Source organism: Ipomoea triloba, chromosome 4, assembly GCF_003576645.1.
Source record: "Ipomoea triloba cultivar NCNSP0323 chromosome 4, ASM357664v1".
Lineage (NCBI taxonomy): Eukaryota > Viridiplantae > Streptophyta > Magnoliopsida > Solanales > Convolvulaceae > Ipomoea > Ipomoea triloba.
In genome coordinates, this window is record NC_044919.1 from 14,658,350 (window position 1) to 14,673,267 (window position 14,918).

General features: G+C 34.8%; 1 protein-coding gene and 1 long non-coding RNA gene across 2 annotated transcripts; both read right to left on the minus strand.

Annotated features, from left to right (window-relative positions):
- Positions 1-4,545: 4,545 nt before the first annotated feature.
- On the minus strand, positions 4,546-6,354 carry LOC116017840. The gene is made up of 2 exons (XR_004097979.1): positions 6,191-6,354; positions 4,546-5,065 (listed from the first exon to the last, which is right to left on the minus strand). It is a non-coding gene; the product is annotated as an uncharacterized LOC116017840 (long non-coding RNA).
- A 2,551-nt stretch (positions 6,355-8,905) lies between these two features.
- LOC116015863 (DELLA protein RGL2-like) lies at positions 8,906-10,474 on the minus strand. The gene has a single exon (XM_031256033.1). The coding sequence runs from the start codon at positions 10,472-10,474 to the stop codon at positions 8,906-8,908; it is 1,569 nt and encodes a 522-aa protein (XP_031111893.1).
- Between the last annotated feature and the right edge of the window lie 4,444 nt (positions 10,475-14,918).

Here is a 14,918-nt window from a genome sequence, read left to right on the forward strand (position 1 = left end):
ATATTAGATATTATATATATATTAGATATTAGATAATATATATATTAGATATTACGGAAGATATTTATATACGGAGTATATTAGATACTTCAATTCGTATTATATATTATACATATATATTAGGTATTATATATTTTCTATATACTAAATAAGAAAATTTATTTTATATATATACTAAATAACAAACTTAAAAAAAAAAAAGGTTTGAACCGGAACCGGAACATTAATTGCAATTTCTTAGAACTGTGAACTATCGGTTCGGAACCGGAACCGAACCATGGTCACAGCTAGTTGGCAGCATGCTAAGTATTTGCCTTTTTGTATGTTACTTAAGTTTTGTGTATATTAGGCCTAGTAGCTCATACTCTTTTTTTGTCTAAGGGTGTGTTTGAAAACACGAAAAATCATTTTCTGTGCTTCTAGTGTTTGATAAAGCATGGAAAATTAAAGTCAATGAAATATCACTTTGGGCCAAAGGAAAAATAACATTGTTTTCCTGGAAAAAAACATTCCCCCATTTTTTGGGGGAAGTTATTCTCCAAAGCCACAAGTCGTCATCACGCACCCAAACCTTCTTCTCCCTAACCGCGCCATCCAAGTCGTCTCCCTCGCTGTCGGTCACGGTTGCAACCCAAACCCGACCAGGTTGTTGTTGAACATTGTTGCCAACTGCCATCGTTATACCCAACGCCACTATCGATCACCATGACGAGCTCCCACTGTCACCGCCTAGCCGCTATCAATTCAATTCATCGTCCGAGAGGAGAAAAGAAAAATGAGAACAAAGATTACATTAAACAGAGGCCCCCAAGATTCCTCCCAGTTTTAAAATTTTCTCCCAAAATCATGACAAATTTTAATCAAATTGTTGACATTTCCCAGTATTAAGATATGATTGTTCCGCATCCCTAGTATTATATTTGTTTGGTGCACCTTACTATGGTTTTTGTCGTCTAGACAAATGTCTTCAGGACATAATTCGTTTTAAGACAAGAGTGACAATGCTTCTTTATTAGATCTAGTGTTATGTTTCATATCTCTTAAACCGATAGATCTCCTACACTTCTGGTGTCAAGGAGTATTGAGATAAATATATTTGGGGATTATCTATGGGACCTTGTCACTCTTTTCTGATCAACATGATCAGTGTATATATATGTTATCGGTATATATATTTGGCAGATTATTTGCTAATATTGCAAATAGATTATCTTCTGAACTTTCTAGTTCAGTTTTACTAGTACGTGGATTATAATGAAGATCATTCCATTTCTTGGTTTTTTTCGGCATTTAAATTCAGGTATATCTCCCCCTAATGCCGAGAAATAGATCTTCGGTATGCAGTCAGCGTATCTATTGATTCCCTATCATGGACTCTATGTAAATAGATGGAGTTTTGTAATCTTATGTATAACCCATAAAGATACGCAATGGTGGTGATATAACATTTGGACTGCACACTAAGAATAGGAATGCAAATTAGGAAATAGTTTACACGTACTAGATTGATGGGGGATTTGATATTGATATGTAGTGAGGTATTGAATTTAAATATATCAAGTATGATGTCCCCCAAAACATCAATACCTGTGTGGGCCGTAGAATAACATTTTGGTACACCAAATGATAATCATAAGTACGGTATGATTCCTCAAAAGTGCCAAAACAGCTTCAATAAAACTAAAGAAATGAGTATGAAATGACATATCGTATAATAGGATATGGATAATTTGGTTGGACCTAGATGCATACAACATCGAGATATCTGAACTTTTTAATTCTTTATTCCTATTCTTACTACCAGGATGATCTTACTGAGAATTATTCATATCGGGATAAACTATCACCATGAAGAGATAGTGATCTTCAGCTGAACATAGATCATACATCCGTTCAAGATATTGAGGATCTTGCAACAGAATTACTATTGTAATTTATAGAGGAAGAACCTATTACTTATGGGATAGATATAAATTTTGGGTTATGATAAGGTGTTTTCATGAATCGTTTTTGACATGAAAACCAATTGACATAATGTTTCTAAACTGGTAGAGTAAAGCTCACAAAAGAAACCTTATCAAAAATGGTAAGAAGAATTGTAGATGTTGTATAAAGGTCAGTCGAAATAGGGGACATAAGAAAAAGGAGGTCATCAATATGACCAACAAGAGCGTTTGCTTCAGGCAAAGGCAACTTGGTTGGATTCAATACTGTGCTGCTTACTTAGGTTTCTGCAAAATGTTTCGGGATGTGGCATGCACATGATCAGTGCTATTGATACCCACATGTGAAGCATACTTTGCTGCTAGGACAAAGTTATATATGAATGAGGATGCCCTTGACTAGTTGGATAACTTAAGTTTGGGACACATTTGTGTGAATAGCTGATTTAGATTCACTCACTGACTTAAAATCCTTAAAGTTTGAAGGCAGTCAAAGTGTGTCTGTAGAAAAAGGACTCCTTCAGAGATTTCTATAAGGCATATAATTGTTACCACAAGGGATAATTTTAGCACCAACAAGTGCAACTGAACAAAACCATGTCACGTTTTGTAGTGTGAAAAATCAAAAATACCAATCCTTGTCAATATATTCTAGAAATTTACTTTATGGCCTATAATTATGACCAACGAGAATATTATGATGGTTCACAAGACCACAAACAAAAGCAAATTCGAGCAAATAGATGTTCTAAAATTTGGACAAAAGGATTGGAATTATGCAATAGTGAGCTAAAAATGAGGGTTTATCTTTAATAATTAATAAACATAGGCCCAAAATAACAAATGATGGAAGAAAATTTGAAGGATTTGAGTTAATGAAAGAATTAAGCCCAAATCTAAAATCAAATGGATCGAACATTTAAAGCTAGTTCAAATGCTTTGAAACAAAAGGACCCAAAAATCATATAACTGCTTTGATTGTAAGCCTAAATTAAATTAGACTAGAATGTAAGAACTTAAATAGGCTCAATTTAATTTTCAAAATAATCCATCATTTCAATCTATGAATTGAGCCTAACAACAATAATAAGCCCAAAAGTTATATTGACACCCATTCTTGGCATAAAAAAAAAAAAAAAAAACATATCAAATGGACTAGGCTTGAAAATATATAAATAAACATAAACCCAAGTAACAAGAAAAGCCCAAAAAGTTTTTTAAGACCATGTTTGGTAAATAATCAGCGTATCAGTCAATTTTGGCTTATTTGACCACTATTAGCTTTTCAAAACATCCTTTTCAATTAGCTTTTTGAGAAAATAAATTATACCAAACAGTTATCAGCTAACAGCTAATTTATCAAACAACTTTCTATAATCAGCTAATGTTATCAAAAAGTCATATCTTCTAACCCAAACAACCAACCTAATCAACCAACAGCCATTTACCTAACAAGGCTTAAAAGGGACTACTAGGTCTGGCCGAAATTTGGGCCAAACTCGGTCCAAACAATTCATTATCTTGCAGAAAATAACCTAGCAGCCCACGGATTGAGAGAATAAAATAAAAAATAAAAAATAAAAATAAATAAAAAAAAACGGGAGGGAGACGCGGAGAGTGGAAGGGATCGGCGGGTGGAGTCACGGCCATCACCGCCNCCGGAGTCGCATCTTGCCGTCGCCGAATTGTAGGTCTCCCGTCACCCGCGACCACCATCGCCGCTTGTATCTCACAGGTAAGGTTTTTATTTCATTATTCGGAAAAGAAAAAAAAAAAACATTGTATATTTATTGATGAATGTATTGGTCCCGGCCTGGGCAAAAATCAGACATGGTTTCTATTCTTTTGATTATAGAATTGCAGAATTGCTATGTCCAATGCTTAAAACAACAAACTATATAATAGAAAGTATTTCTATCTCTGCTACTTTCTTTTTAAGATTTTGCAATATAACATTATCAGAAATCCAATATTACAGATTATCATATCATGTGAAAAAAAAAACTTATACGGCAATTGATCTCATATGCAAAGCATAATAGTTGATACAATAGATGCATACTAAAAAAAATAAAATTACTGATAGAACCACATATATATGCATAAGCACTGAAAATGCATAAAGGTTAACGTGTTGTGAACTTATTAGCTCAAACCGATTATCACTGCAGGTAAAGAAAATGAGAGAGTAAACAAAGAATAGGGAGGAGAGTATTTTTTTAATTACATTCAAGTGCTCAGTACAACCATATATCATGTAATATATAGTATACATATAGAACCGTTACAACGTTACAAATTGAATAGCCATAATGTCTACACTAATAACATATTTATAACAAAAACTTCTTATTGAAAAGGAAGTTACTCTGTACTAATAATAGAGAGGCTCGAACTTACTTTCTCAACTTATTGCCTCCAAGCACAAGAGTTAGTATTGCCTCCACTGAGGCTCAAACCCATCACCTCCCGTACAAAGAGAAGGACTTGATGTCACTGGACTGCAAAGTCCTTGGCTGTTACATGCCTTCTTAGTAATTGAATAAAATATTAACAAAAGAAAGAAATAAAAAAAAAATAGTCAATTCAATGCCACCAACAATTTTCAACCACTTTTCTCATGATTCTGGAATTTCAACATGAATGATTTGTTTAACCTTTTCATCTAAATATTTTTATTTTTATTTTTGTTTAAAAAGGCATAATGGAAATGATCACTTGGCTTCCATATCACTCATCCTTGCAACTCTCTCCAGCCGCTGCATGTGCAGATTAAGGTTCATTATCACCACATCTTTCTCATTCTAGGGGCCATGCTCCTCAGAGGTTGAGCATCATAGATAATGTTATCATCACTTCCCGGAGCAGCTGAAGAGCTGCAGGTCTCTGTTGCTTTAGACTCCATCTCAGCCCTTGTTTTTGGGAGTGATTCTTCCAACAATTCATGTTGACTCAACACAAGTGGTGTATCATCCTTGCAAGTGTCTGTTGAAGACACCATCTTCCTCTTACCCTTGTCACCGTTGCCTTTGCCTTCTCCATCTCCGCTTGCGCTTAGGTTAACCATTTTGTTCACACGCTTGCTCTTGGGTTAACCATTTTGTTCACAAAAAATTCTTTAGCTGCATTTGTCAAGATAGACAAGAAATATATAGTGAATAAGAGATTATAGCAAAATCAAATCTTTAATGTTACAAAAAGGAAAAAATAATTATAATCTCAACAACAAAGAATTTCTAAAGGTATACATACACTCACTATAGATTCAGAAAAGAAAGAGGTGTAATGTAAGATCCGATTCTAATAGAGTTTAAATTCATGAAATTTTGAACAAAACACAAAGAGAAAAGTACTATATATACCTTTAGGTTTCAGCAAATGGAGTACAAAACTGAAAACCCAAACAAATCAACAAACAAATTTAAAATTACTAGTCTGAACTATAAAAGTATCAAAGCAAGGCATGGAGCACAACAAAAACTAAGCTAAACTAAAAATAAATCTTACATAAAAAATTGAAACAACCAGAAAATGAACTAAAATTCGAAAGGTATTCTCCATATATACACTAAGAGAAACAAAGTAATAGATTTTTAAAAAAAATCATAGCAAAATCAAATCCTTACTCTTACAAAAAGAAACTAAAAAAATCTCATTTTAGCCGATGAACAAAGAAATCCCAAAGATATACACTCAATCACTATAGATTAAGACAAGAAATAAGTTTAGTATAAGATCTACTTCTAATAGAGCAAAAACTCACAAAATTTTAAAAGAAACACAAAGAAAAAAATAACCAGTATACCTATATATTTCAGTGTAAGTGTAAAACTAAAAAGAAGTAATCATCTACAACAAAATCCACGACTCAGCAAGCAATTCTATACTTATGAGTCCAACAAAATATCTCACATGAAATATCTTACATATAATCAAATCTAAATTTTCTTTTTAAAAAATCAAAATAGCTACAGAAGAAATCAAAGTCCAAAAAGGTATTTCAGCTTGATATGGCTGACTGAGAAACCAAGTAATACATAACCAGAAAGATCATAGCAAAATCAGATCTTTACCCAAAAAGGAAAAAAAAAACACTCAAGTTTCAGCCGATGAACAAATAACTCTCACACATATACACCGAATATACATAAGACATGAAAGTGGAACAACACAAGATCCGATTCTGTGTTTTGCATAACAAAAATGAAACACATACAGAAAGAGAGAGAGAGAAACAAGCACTATACCTATGTTTTTAAGGGCAAATGAGGAACCAAAAGAAGTAGCTCTCTGCAATGAAATTTGCAAAGTAAAACAACAAACAAATTTATACTATAAGTTCAACTAAAAACAACAGCGCAAGACATAGAGAACAACGATAAACTAGTTGGAAAAAAAAAAAAAAAAGAACAAAGAAAAAAAGAACTCACAATACTGGTTATGCAAAGAATTGAACAAGTTCAACCAAGGTTATATAGGAAGTCATCAATGGTTGCAGGGCATGAGCTCATGCATGACGTTTTTCTTCAAGACAATAAAGGACTGCATTTTCTCACTATATATTTGAATAACATTAAAAGAAAGAAATTTTAAACCTAACACATGCATGGTATAATCAAAACCATGAATATTCACAAAATCCAACTCCCTTAGATGATTTTTTTTTATGTAATAATAAGTGGTAAATTGGAGTAAATTTTAAAATTTGTACATGTCACATATTCGGTCTACTTAATATTTTAACTATTAACTTTAATATTAGATGAATGAAATTTATTTAAAATTCTGGTAAATATTTATTTACCTTTAAAACTTTTGAAATTAAGTTATTATGTTATAATATTTATATTATATTAATTTTTATAATATATTATAAACTTTAATTTGTTTGTTTGTTTTATATTATTTGAATTTTTTATTAAGACGATGAAAAATAGTTTGTGTTCACACAATAGAAGTGAAGCAAAATTTTAAAATGTGCACTCACTCTGAGGTGGGGCCATGGTGAGTTGTGAATTACAATAATGACAAATAAAATTTAAATTATATTTAGTTTTATTATATATCTGGATCCTGAACTTTAATTTGTTTATTTTTGTTATATATTGTTTAATTATTTAGTTAGTATTCACATTCAATGGAGCGGAAGTAAATTTCTTAAACGTACACTCTCTCTAATGTGAGTATGTGATGGTGGTGAGTTGTGAAATTACAAGAATGGAACAAATAGTGAATACAATCAATTAATCTCAAATTAGTCTTATTCAAGTCATCCCCGGATTACATATTATAAAACTTGATTAAAAAAAAGATTGACATTTATTATATAGTAAAATTCAAGTAGTTTATACATTTTACATTTTTTACATTTTCAAAAGTGGTAATGAGAACATACTTTAAAAAAAAAAATAGGAGGACTTGGAATGCATTAAATAAGATTACATCCAAAATTAATTATTACATGTACGTTAAAGTAAATGTAATAATTATATACGTTACACTTCTAGACATGACAAATTGACATCGTGCCAACTATTATACCAAACTAATTATTGCATATACGTTACAACTTATAAAGTTGAAAACACATTCTGCATCATCTTCCTCGAGTCCATCACACAAAGTTTGTCTAATGTGATTTATCTATCTTGTGTGGTTTGCAGACTAGTACACATGAGTGGGAGTGCAAAAATTCAAGTAGTGGTTGTGGGTTCTCATCGTCACAAAAAAAAAAAAAAAAAAAAAACTTAGTTGAGAATTTATTTACTAAACCCACTTTAATAATTTTTATCATATTACATTTTCAAATCGGGTGCATGTTTTATATATACCATGTGTATAAAATTTTGTCGACACAATAACATAATTATTATTTTTAAGAGTCAATTCTACCAAAGGTTCCTTGTTTTTTGTGGAAATTTTAAATTTAGTTCCAGGCTACCATTTTTGCCATTTAACATTTCAGACTATTATATTTTGGACATTTTTAGTTCTTCTCATGACTTTTCTAATTTTTAGTAAGGGTATTTTTGTCTTTTCATATTTTTCTTTTGTTATTTTTTCGGTTTCACTAGGTTTAATTGGTTTAGGATTTTACTAAAAATTGGTGGATATTACCTAAAGTCCTAAACCAATTAAACCCGTTGAAACTAAAAAAATAACAAAAGAAAAATATGAAAAAACAAAAATGCCCTTACTAAAAATACGAAAAATTATGAGAAGGACTAAAAATGTCCAAAAATAATAGTATGAAATGTTAAATGGAAAAAAAAATGATAGTTGGGACTAAATTTGAAATTGCCACCAAAGACAAAAAACCTCTGGTGAAATTAACTCTTATTTTTAATTTTAGATGAATAAGACTTATTTAAAGTTTTGATATATATTTATTTGCCTTTAAAAAAAATAACAATTAAGTTATATTATGCTATAGTATTTATGTATTATATATTTAATGTGCATTTACTTTATACTTTTTGAAAAATAATTTATCGTATTCACATTTGGTGGAGTGGATGCAATTTTTTAAAGGATTAATATTTGATGCACCGCCGGTGTATAGATGCTATACACCGACGGTGAATGAGAAGGTGCCACATCATATAAAAAAAAAATTCAATATTGACCGGGTCCTTTTTTGCAAAATACTTAAGACTTTATTTTTATTAGGAAGCTTTGTATTTCTTATTAACAAAATATATCACTTTCCTAAACATATTAATTACTTTACTATTATCTATCTAATTTCCTAAACATTTTTATTTTTTATATATATATAAAATAATGTACATTTAGTACATTAAAAATGTACTTTTTTGTTACAGTCCACACAACATAATAATTTACCATACTAATACTTAGTAGGCCTAAATAATTTGCACCACATAAATAATACTAAATATTATTATTGATATAAGGGAAAACGTTACACATCTAAATGTGCAGGAAGATGGTGAAATGACCTAAAGAAATTTCCAAGCAGAGAGTGAGAGAAGAGGAGTTCCTTTCCACCCAACAGTCAAGGCCTTCCCATCCATGTCAAGTGTGCAACTCTTCCCACAACCAAATCTCTTCAACACCAGAGTTGCTTGATACACAGAAGGCGTGCTTAGCTCCATCTCCTCCATCCCAAACCGCACAAAGAACTCTCTCCACACCTTTATGCTCACATGTCGAATCACCCTACTCTCCCCTTCACTTGCCACTACGTTCCTTATTCCCTGTCCGAAGTGTTTCGCTTCCATTGTTGTCCTATTAGCTTCATCACTCTTCATACAATCCTCCAATGCGTCGAAATACGCCCCGTAGTAGAAGAGGGCTTCAGTGAAACGGTTCACAAACCCCACGGAATTCATGTTTGCTTCCACTTCTGTGAGGAACATCACCCTGGGGTTCACATTTTTGATCACCCTCATTAAAGACTCCATCTTTTCTTGCTTTGAAATCATTGTTGTGAAAAAGCAACTTGCGTATACTATAACTGTTTCTTCCTCTTCTTCTTCTTGTTCTTTTTCTTCACCATCTGGCTGAAACCCAGAGAGGGCTGAGAAGCTAATTTCCTTATTATCATTTAGCAGGTCATCTAAAGCCACTAGGTTATACGAAAAACACAAGTTTAAGGACTGGGCAAAGCTCCTTAATCTCATGCCCGTTTCTTCCTCGATTTTGGAGTGGTGTTTATTTGCCTGCAGAGCAGTAATCTTTAGATGCTCGGGGCAGGGGGATTCGGCGAAGCTTTGCATTAGAATTGTCCACTGAACCCCACTCCTAATCTCAAGATCAATGATGTGCACCTTTCTTGCATCCTCTACGTGCTCTATCACGGTTTGAATGCTGGTGAATTGGAAGACCTGAGTGATGGGTACTTTTTGATGGTAAGCAATGCAGGGCCGTAGGTTCATGAGTGCTTCTTCAAGATCTTGTTGGAAGAACAGAGAGCTGGAATCTGTTTGGCAAAAGATTTTTGCCCAGAGAGATTGGGAGAAATAGTGGACTAGTCTCTCCACAGAATTCCCCTGATGGGAACTTAGTTCATCGCATCTGGTGAGTAGAATTTCTGCGGAATCATAGTCGGATTGCCCCACTTTCTCGGCAGCAGAAAGAAGGTATCCTACCAGCTCTACATCTTTACGATCTTGATCCGAAAGTCCCAAGAAGAAAGTACTATCGTGATGGGAAAATGATTGGATGAAGTTATGCCCAGCCAGGCGTAATATTGCATCGGTGGAGAGCTTCTTGGAGGGATTATCCGATTCTTCTGCTCTTTTACGTCTGGGATTGGTCTTTTTTTGTCCCTTTAGTTTACTGAATCTTCTTCCGAAGCGTTTGAGGAGGGCGAGGGAGGAAGGCAATATTGCAGGATGGGTTTCCTTGTTGCTGGATTCATCAAATGGTGGTTGTACAGCAGCATCAAGATACAAGTCTTGGAGGGTTGGAGAATTGACAAGGACAAGTATTTGGTGGTCGTCTTCTTCTTCACCGTTAGCCTCGTTTTGAGCAGCATTCTGTGGGTCAAAACCAGAATTCCCCATTCAGCATCTCAGATTGCCGGCCGGCAGCTTCGATCTTGGTGATGCATGGCGGAGTATTTTCTATATATAGCCTATAGATGGAGCTGCCCTGCTCCGTGCATGACAAACAAAAGGCTCCAATTGGGAATTAAATTAATATATATATTACAATATGTAATACATGTTGATGATGATAACAATTTCTTTCATTATTTAGATTAGGTCACTGATTACGTAATTTAGGCCTAGTCTATATCCTCTCCCAAAAGGTTGAATACCAAACCGCAAGGGCCCCAACATGTGAGATGATTAGGGGTGGGCGTCGGTTCGGTTCGGGTGATACCCGAATTTTATTTCGGATATCCGAAAATTTCGGGTGATGTTTTTGACACCCGATATCCGAACCAAATTTAATTCGGATATGTTCGGTTCGGGTGAAATTATTTCGGGTTTATTTCGGGTTAGTTTGGATATACCCAAAATTTTATTTTTATCAATTTTAATTTTTTTTATGTTTTGATTATTTTATTATTTATATTTTTTTCATATACTATCAAACTAAAAATAAGACAAATAGTAATAATTAACCAATAAACTTTTTAAAATTAATATATTATTAATTATGAAATACATTGATAACTAAATATATAATATATATTATTATATTTATAATAAAATTTCGGTTAGTTCGGGTTTCGGGTCGGGTGTGGGTAAATTTTTTAACACCCGATATCCGAACCAAATTTATATTCGGATATACCAAAATTTAAAATATCCGAACCGATAACTATTTGGGTTCACCCAAAATTTAAAATTCGGTTCGGATTTCGGGTGTTAGTTCGGGTAATCCAAATTACGCCCACCCCTAGAGATGATATATAAATCAGGGTAATTCGGTGACTCGGCACACAGGGCCAAATGCTGAATGGTGCGCACAAGAGAGCTGTCCACTTTGGGAGTATGATTTTTCCTTGCATAAAATGCTACTAGGAATCGAATTATGATTTATTTTATCTTCTTTTTTAATAAATTAGGTTTCCCAACTTACACTAGATTGAAGAAGGTAAATCTCAAGTCAGCTCAGTCGAATTCTTACTTTGTTGTTGGAGCAAAACTTCTAGGATGACTCTTAAACTATTGAGCTAAGCTTTGCGTTCTCAAGATATGTGAAATGTTTCTTAACCGCTTTGGACATCGCGAACCGCTGCACGAACCTAGAAGTTGGATATCGAGCTGGGCTCTAGGGTTTTGAACACTCGACAGCTCACATGACTACTTCCGAAACTCCCATCATGAGCATATTTCCATAATACGAGTTGGCATGTTGCTCGGGGTCGGTTCGTCCGTTGTAATCTTTTTCTCCTAGAACCCTGAGATCAATCGGATAGTACTGTTCCATTATGTCTCGGGTGAATGGGGTCTAAGCAGGTCATTGGCCCCTCCGGCCAGTTAAGGGTCTCCCTGCTCTCTTTTTCAGCGGTTGAATTCTTCTCTTACTTGATCGAGGATTCCTCTTGACAGGCGGGTGCCTGGAGCGCAGTCACGGTTACGCTTGCGCCAGGACTTACTTGAGCTAGCTTCACTTGAGTCGCCTTTGCTAGGCATGGCTGGTAAATCTAAAGACATTCGTCCCTCTTCTACCGGTCCCGGTCTCTTTCAGATGGGTGGAGTAATATCATCGAACGCGCTCGCCCGTGACCGCTCTTCGTGATCAACGTTGGGGCGGGAAGCCCTCGAGACGCTAAGTCGAGAGAGTGCCTGCCGAACGGCGTGCTGGCTCCAGGGCTTGCGGTCCAGAAGATTGGGCCCTCATTTCTGACTACACCCGGCGCAGCTCGGGAGTAACAGCAGGGGCTACCTCTATGGTCGTGGCTTCTGGCTGAGCCGGGGCATGGGGGTACGCCGTTTGCGTGGAATGAGAACTGTTAATTGGGCGTAGAAACGAGGAGAGTTTGGCCACTATTGCATGGCGGGGTCTATTGGGTACATCAGGTACTGAAATCGGACAGGCCCTATACGGATTGAGAAAGCATGTGGTTGCTTAATGATGTTAACTGATTCGGGTGGAGGCACTCCCGCCATATTATTGGGTTCCAACCAGGAACTCAAACGCGATCGGAGATCTGAATTTGCATCCGCTTCTTGGTCGTTGAAGAAAACCATGTATGGGTACATTTTCGAGGAGGACCAGTGAACGAGCGTATCAATCGGCTTCGTTGTGATCGATCCCCACGGATCGCGCCAAAATGATAGAATAAATACGCAAGTACGTATTAATGCTACACGTGGCTAGATATAACAAAATACTCTTATAGATGAATGGTTCGGGTACAAGATGACTATACCCTAAGGTAGCTCGGTCAACGTGACAGTGCCTCAAAGGTTCCCGGGCTACTTGACTATTATATAGAAAATAGCCAAAAAGTCCCCTTAACAACAATAAATGTTGTATTTATAGGTTGTCAGGGACAAGTACCGGCCCTATGGCCATCTTCGTCTCGGTAAAACCATCTTAGTCTCGGTCATTTGAACCACTCTCTAGGCCAGAGTTAGGGGTGTGCAATTTACCAAAATTTTTCGGTTAACCGACCGAACCGAAAAATTTCGGTTTAAAGGAATCTTGAAACTTCGGTTAACGGTTAATTCGGTTCGAAAGGTCGGTTAACCTCAGTTAACCGAATTTATATATATATAGATAAATAATTAAATATAAATACTAAATACTAATTATTGGATTGAAAATTTGAAGTTATGGATGTTTGAATATTTGAAGGTATGGATGATTTGTATTTTATTTTAATTGGATTTATTATTTTAGGTGTTATTTTTATAATTTTATATTTTAGGTTTAAAAAGTTCAGTTAATCGGTTAACCGACCGATTAACTGAAAAAAATTTCGATTCGGTTAATTCGGTAACACAAACTTCGGTTCGGTTAACGGTTACAGGTTTTAAAATTTCGATTAATTAGGTTCGGTTAACCGAATGTACACCCCTAGTCAGAGTAACTGTTTGGAGGATTAATTATTTATGCCATTATTAGGTTAAAATCTGGATTTTAAACAAGAGTTGAATGTCATGATTAAATGCTATTTAATCCTACAACTCCTATATAAACTTGGTTGAGTACGTAGCAGCAATTTACAACTTTACATAGTCTGAACACACTGAAATCAACTTTATACCTCTTGAAAACTATGCTCTTCCTCTTTCTCAATCTCATGTTTTCATCCCACGTTCTAGTTCACTGAGTTCCATTGTTTGAGTGTTCAAACTTGGAATCGCGTTTTATCTTGGAAAACCTAGGTTGCAACGTCTATGAAACCTAACAGCTAATAACTTCCATCTTCCATGAGTTTCACATAGAAGAAACTAATGAGACATCATCATTAATATTTCAAAACAAGAACTGGGCATATGTAGTCAATGAAAGCAATGCAAGTCAAATTTGTAATTGCGTTGCTGATACTTGTAGAGTTCACAGCGCAAGAAGAAACATCTAAGCTAAATAATTAGATGTGAGATGCACTCTGTAATGGCCTTGGAAGTTGATGAGAAGAAACAAGGCAAAAAGATCAGAGTAAGCAGAAGCAGGAAAAATTAGCTGGAAATATTAATTCCAGTCAAAATGTCGTCGTCATAGGATCAATTTAAGTTGTTGAATAACCTGTTTGAAAAAGAAAAACAAAAAAAAAAAAAAAAAAAAGTTGTTGAATAACCCTTCAGACGACGCCATTTGAAGCGTGACGGTTGGCCAAACAGTTAATAAGTCAGAACGATGTCATTTATTTCCTTTACACAATATGTTGCGGATTTTTATTGCAGATGGGATTTGAAGGGAAGTTTTAGGGGATTGTGAGGGATGGTTAGCTGTCATTCCTAAGCTATATATGTATGGAAAGAGTTAATTACCAATTTGGTCCCTCGACTATTGGGATTTCACCACTTTGGTCCTCGACAATTTTTCTTGCCCAATTAAGTCCTCGACTTTGAAAAAATTAACAAATTTGGTCCTCCCATTTATTTTACCATTTGATATCCGTTAAATCGGGACCAAATTGGTAATTTCACTATAGTCAAGGGACAATTTCAGTCAAAATTAATTACTGAAATGGTCCCTTGACTATTTAGATTTCACTAATTTGGTCCTGATTTAACGGTTGTTTAACACCAAAATAAACGGAGGACCAAATTGGTTAATTTTTTCAAAATCGAGGACTTAATTGGTCAAGAAAAATTGTCGAGGACCAAAGTAGTGAAATCCCAATAGTCGAGGGACCAAATCGGTAATTAACTCTGTATGGAAATCAGTTTGTAGAGGCATGTTTTGAGCTATCAATAAAATTCAGATTTCTTCCTAAAATTCTCTCCAATTTCTTCCTACTTTCTATTTCCCTATATGTTTGCAAATTATATGGTGGACCGTGGTTATGGCTGATACTGCAATTGTGTTGAACGGATACTG

Excerpts from the sequence above, each read along its gene's own strand:
- LOC116015863 (XM_031256033.1), bottom strand. The coding sequence starts at position 10,474 with ATGGGGAATTCTGGTTTTGACCCACAGAATGCTGCTCAAAACGAGGCT.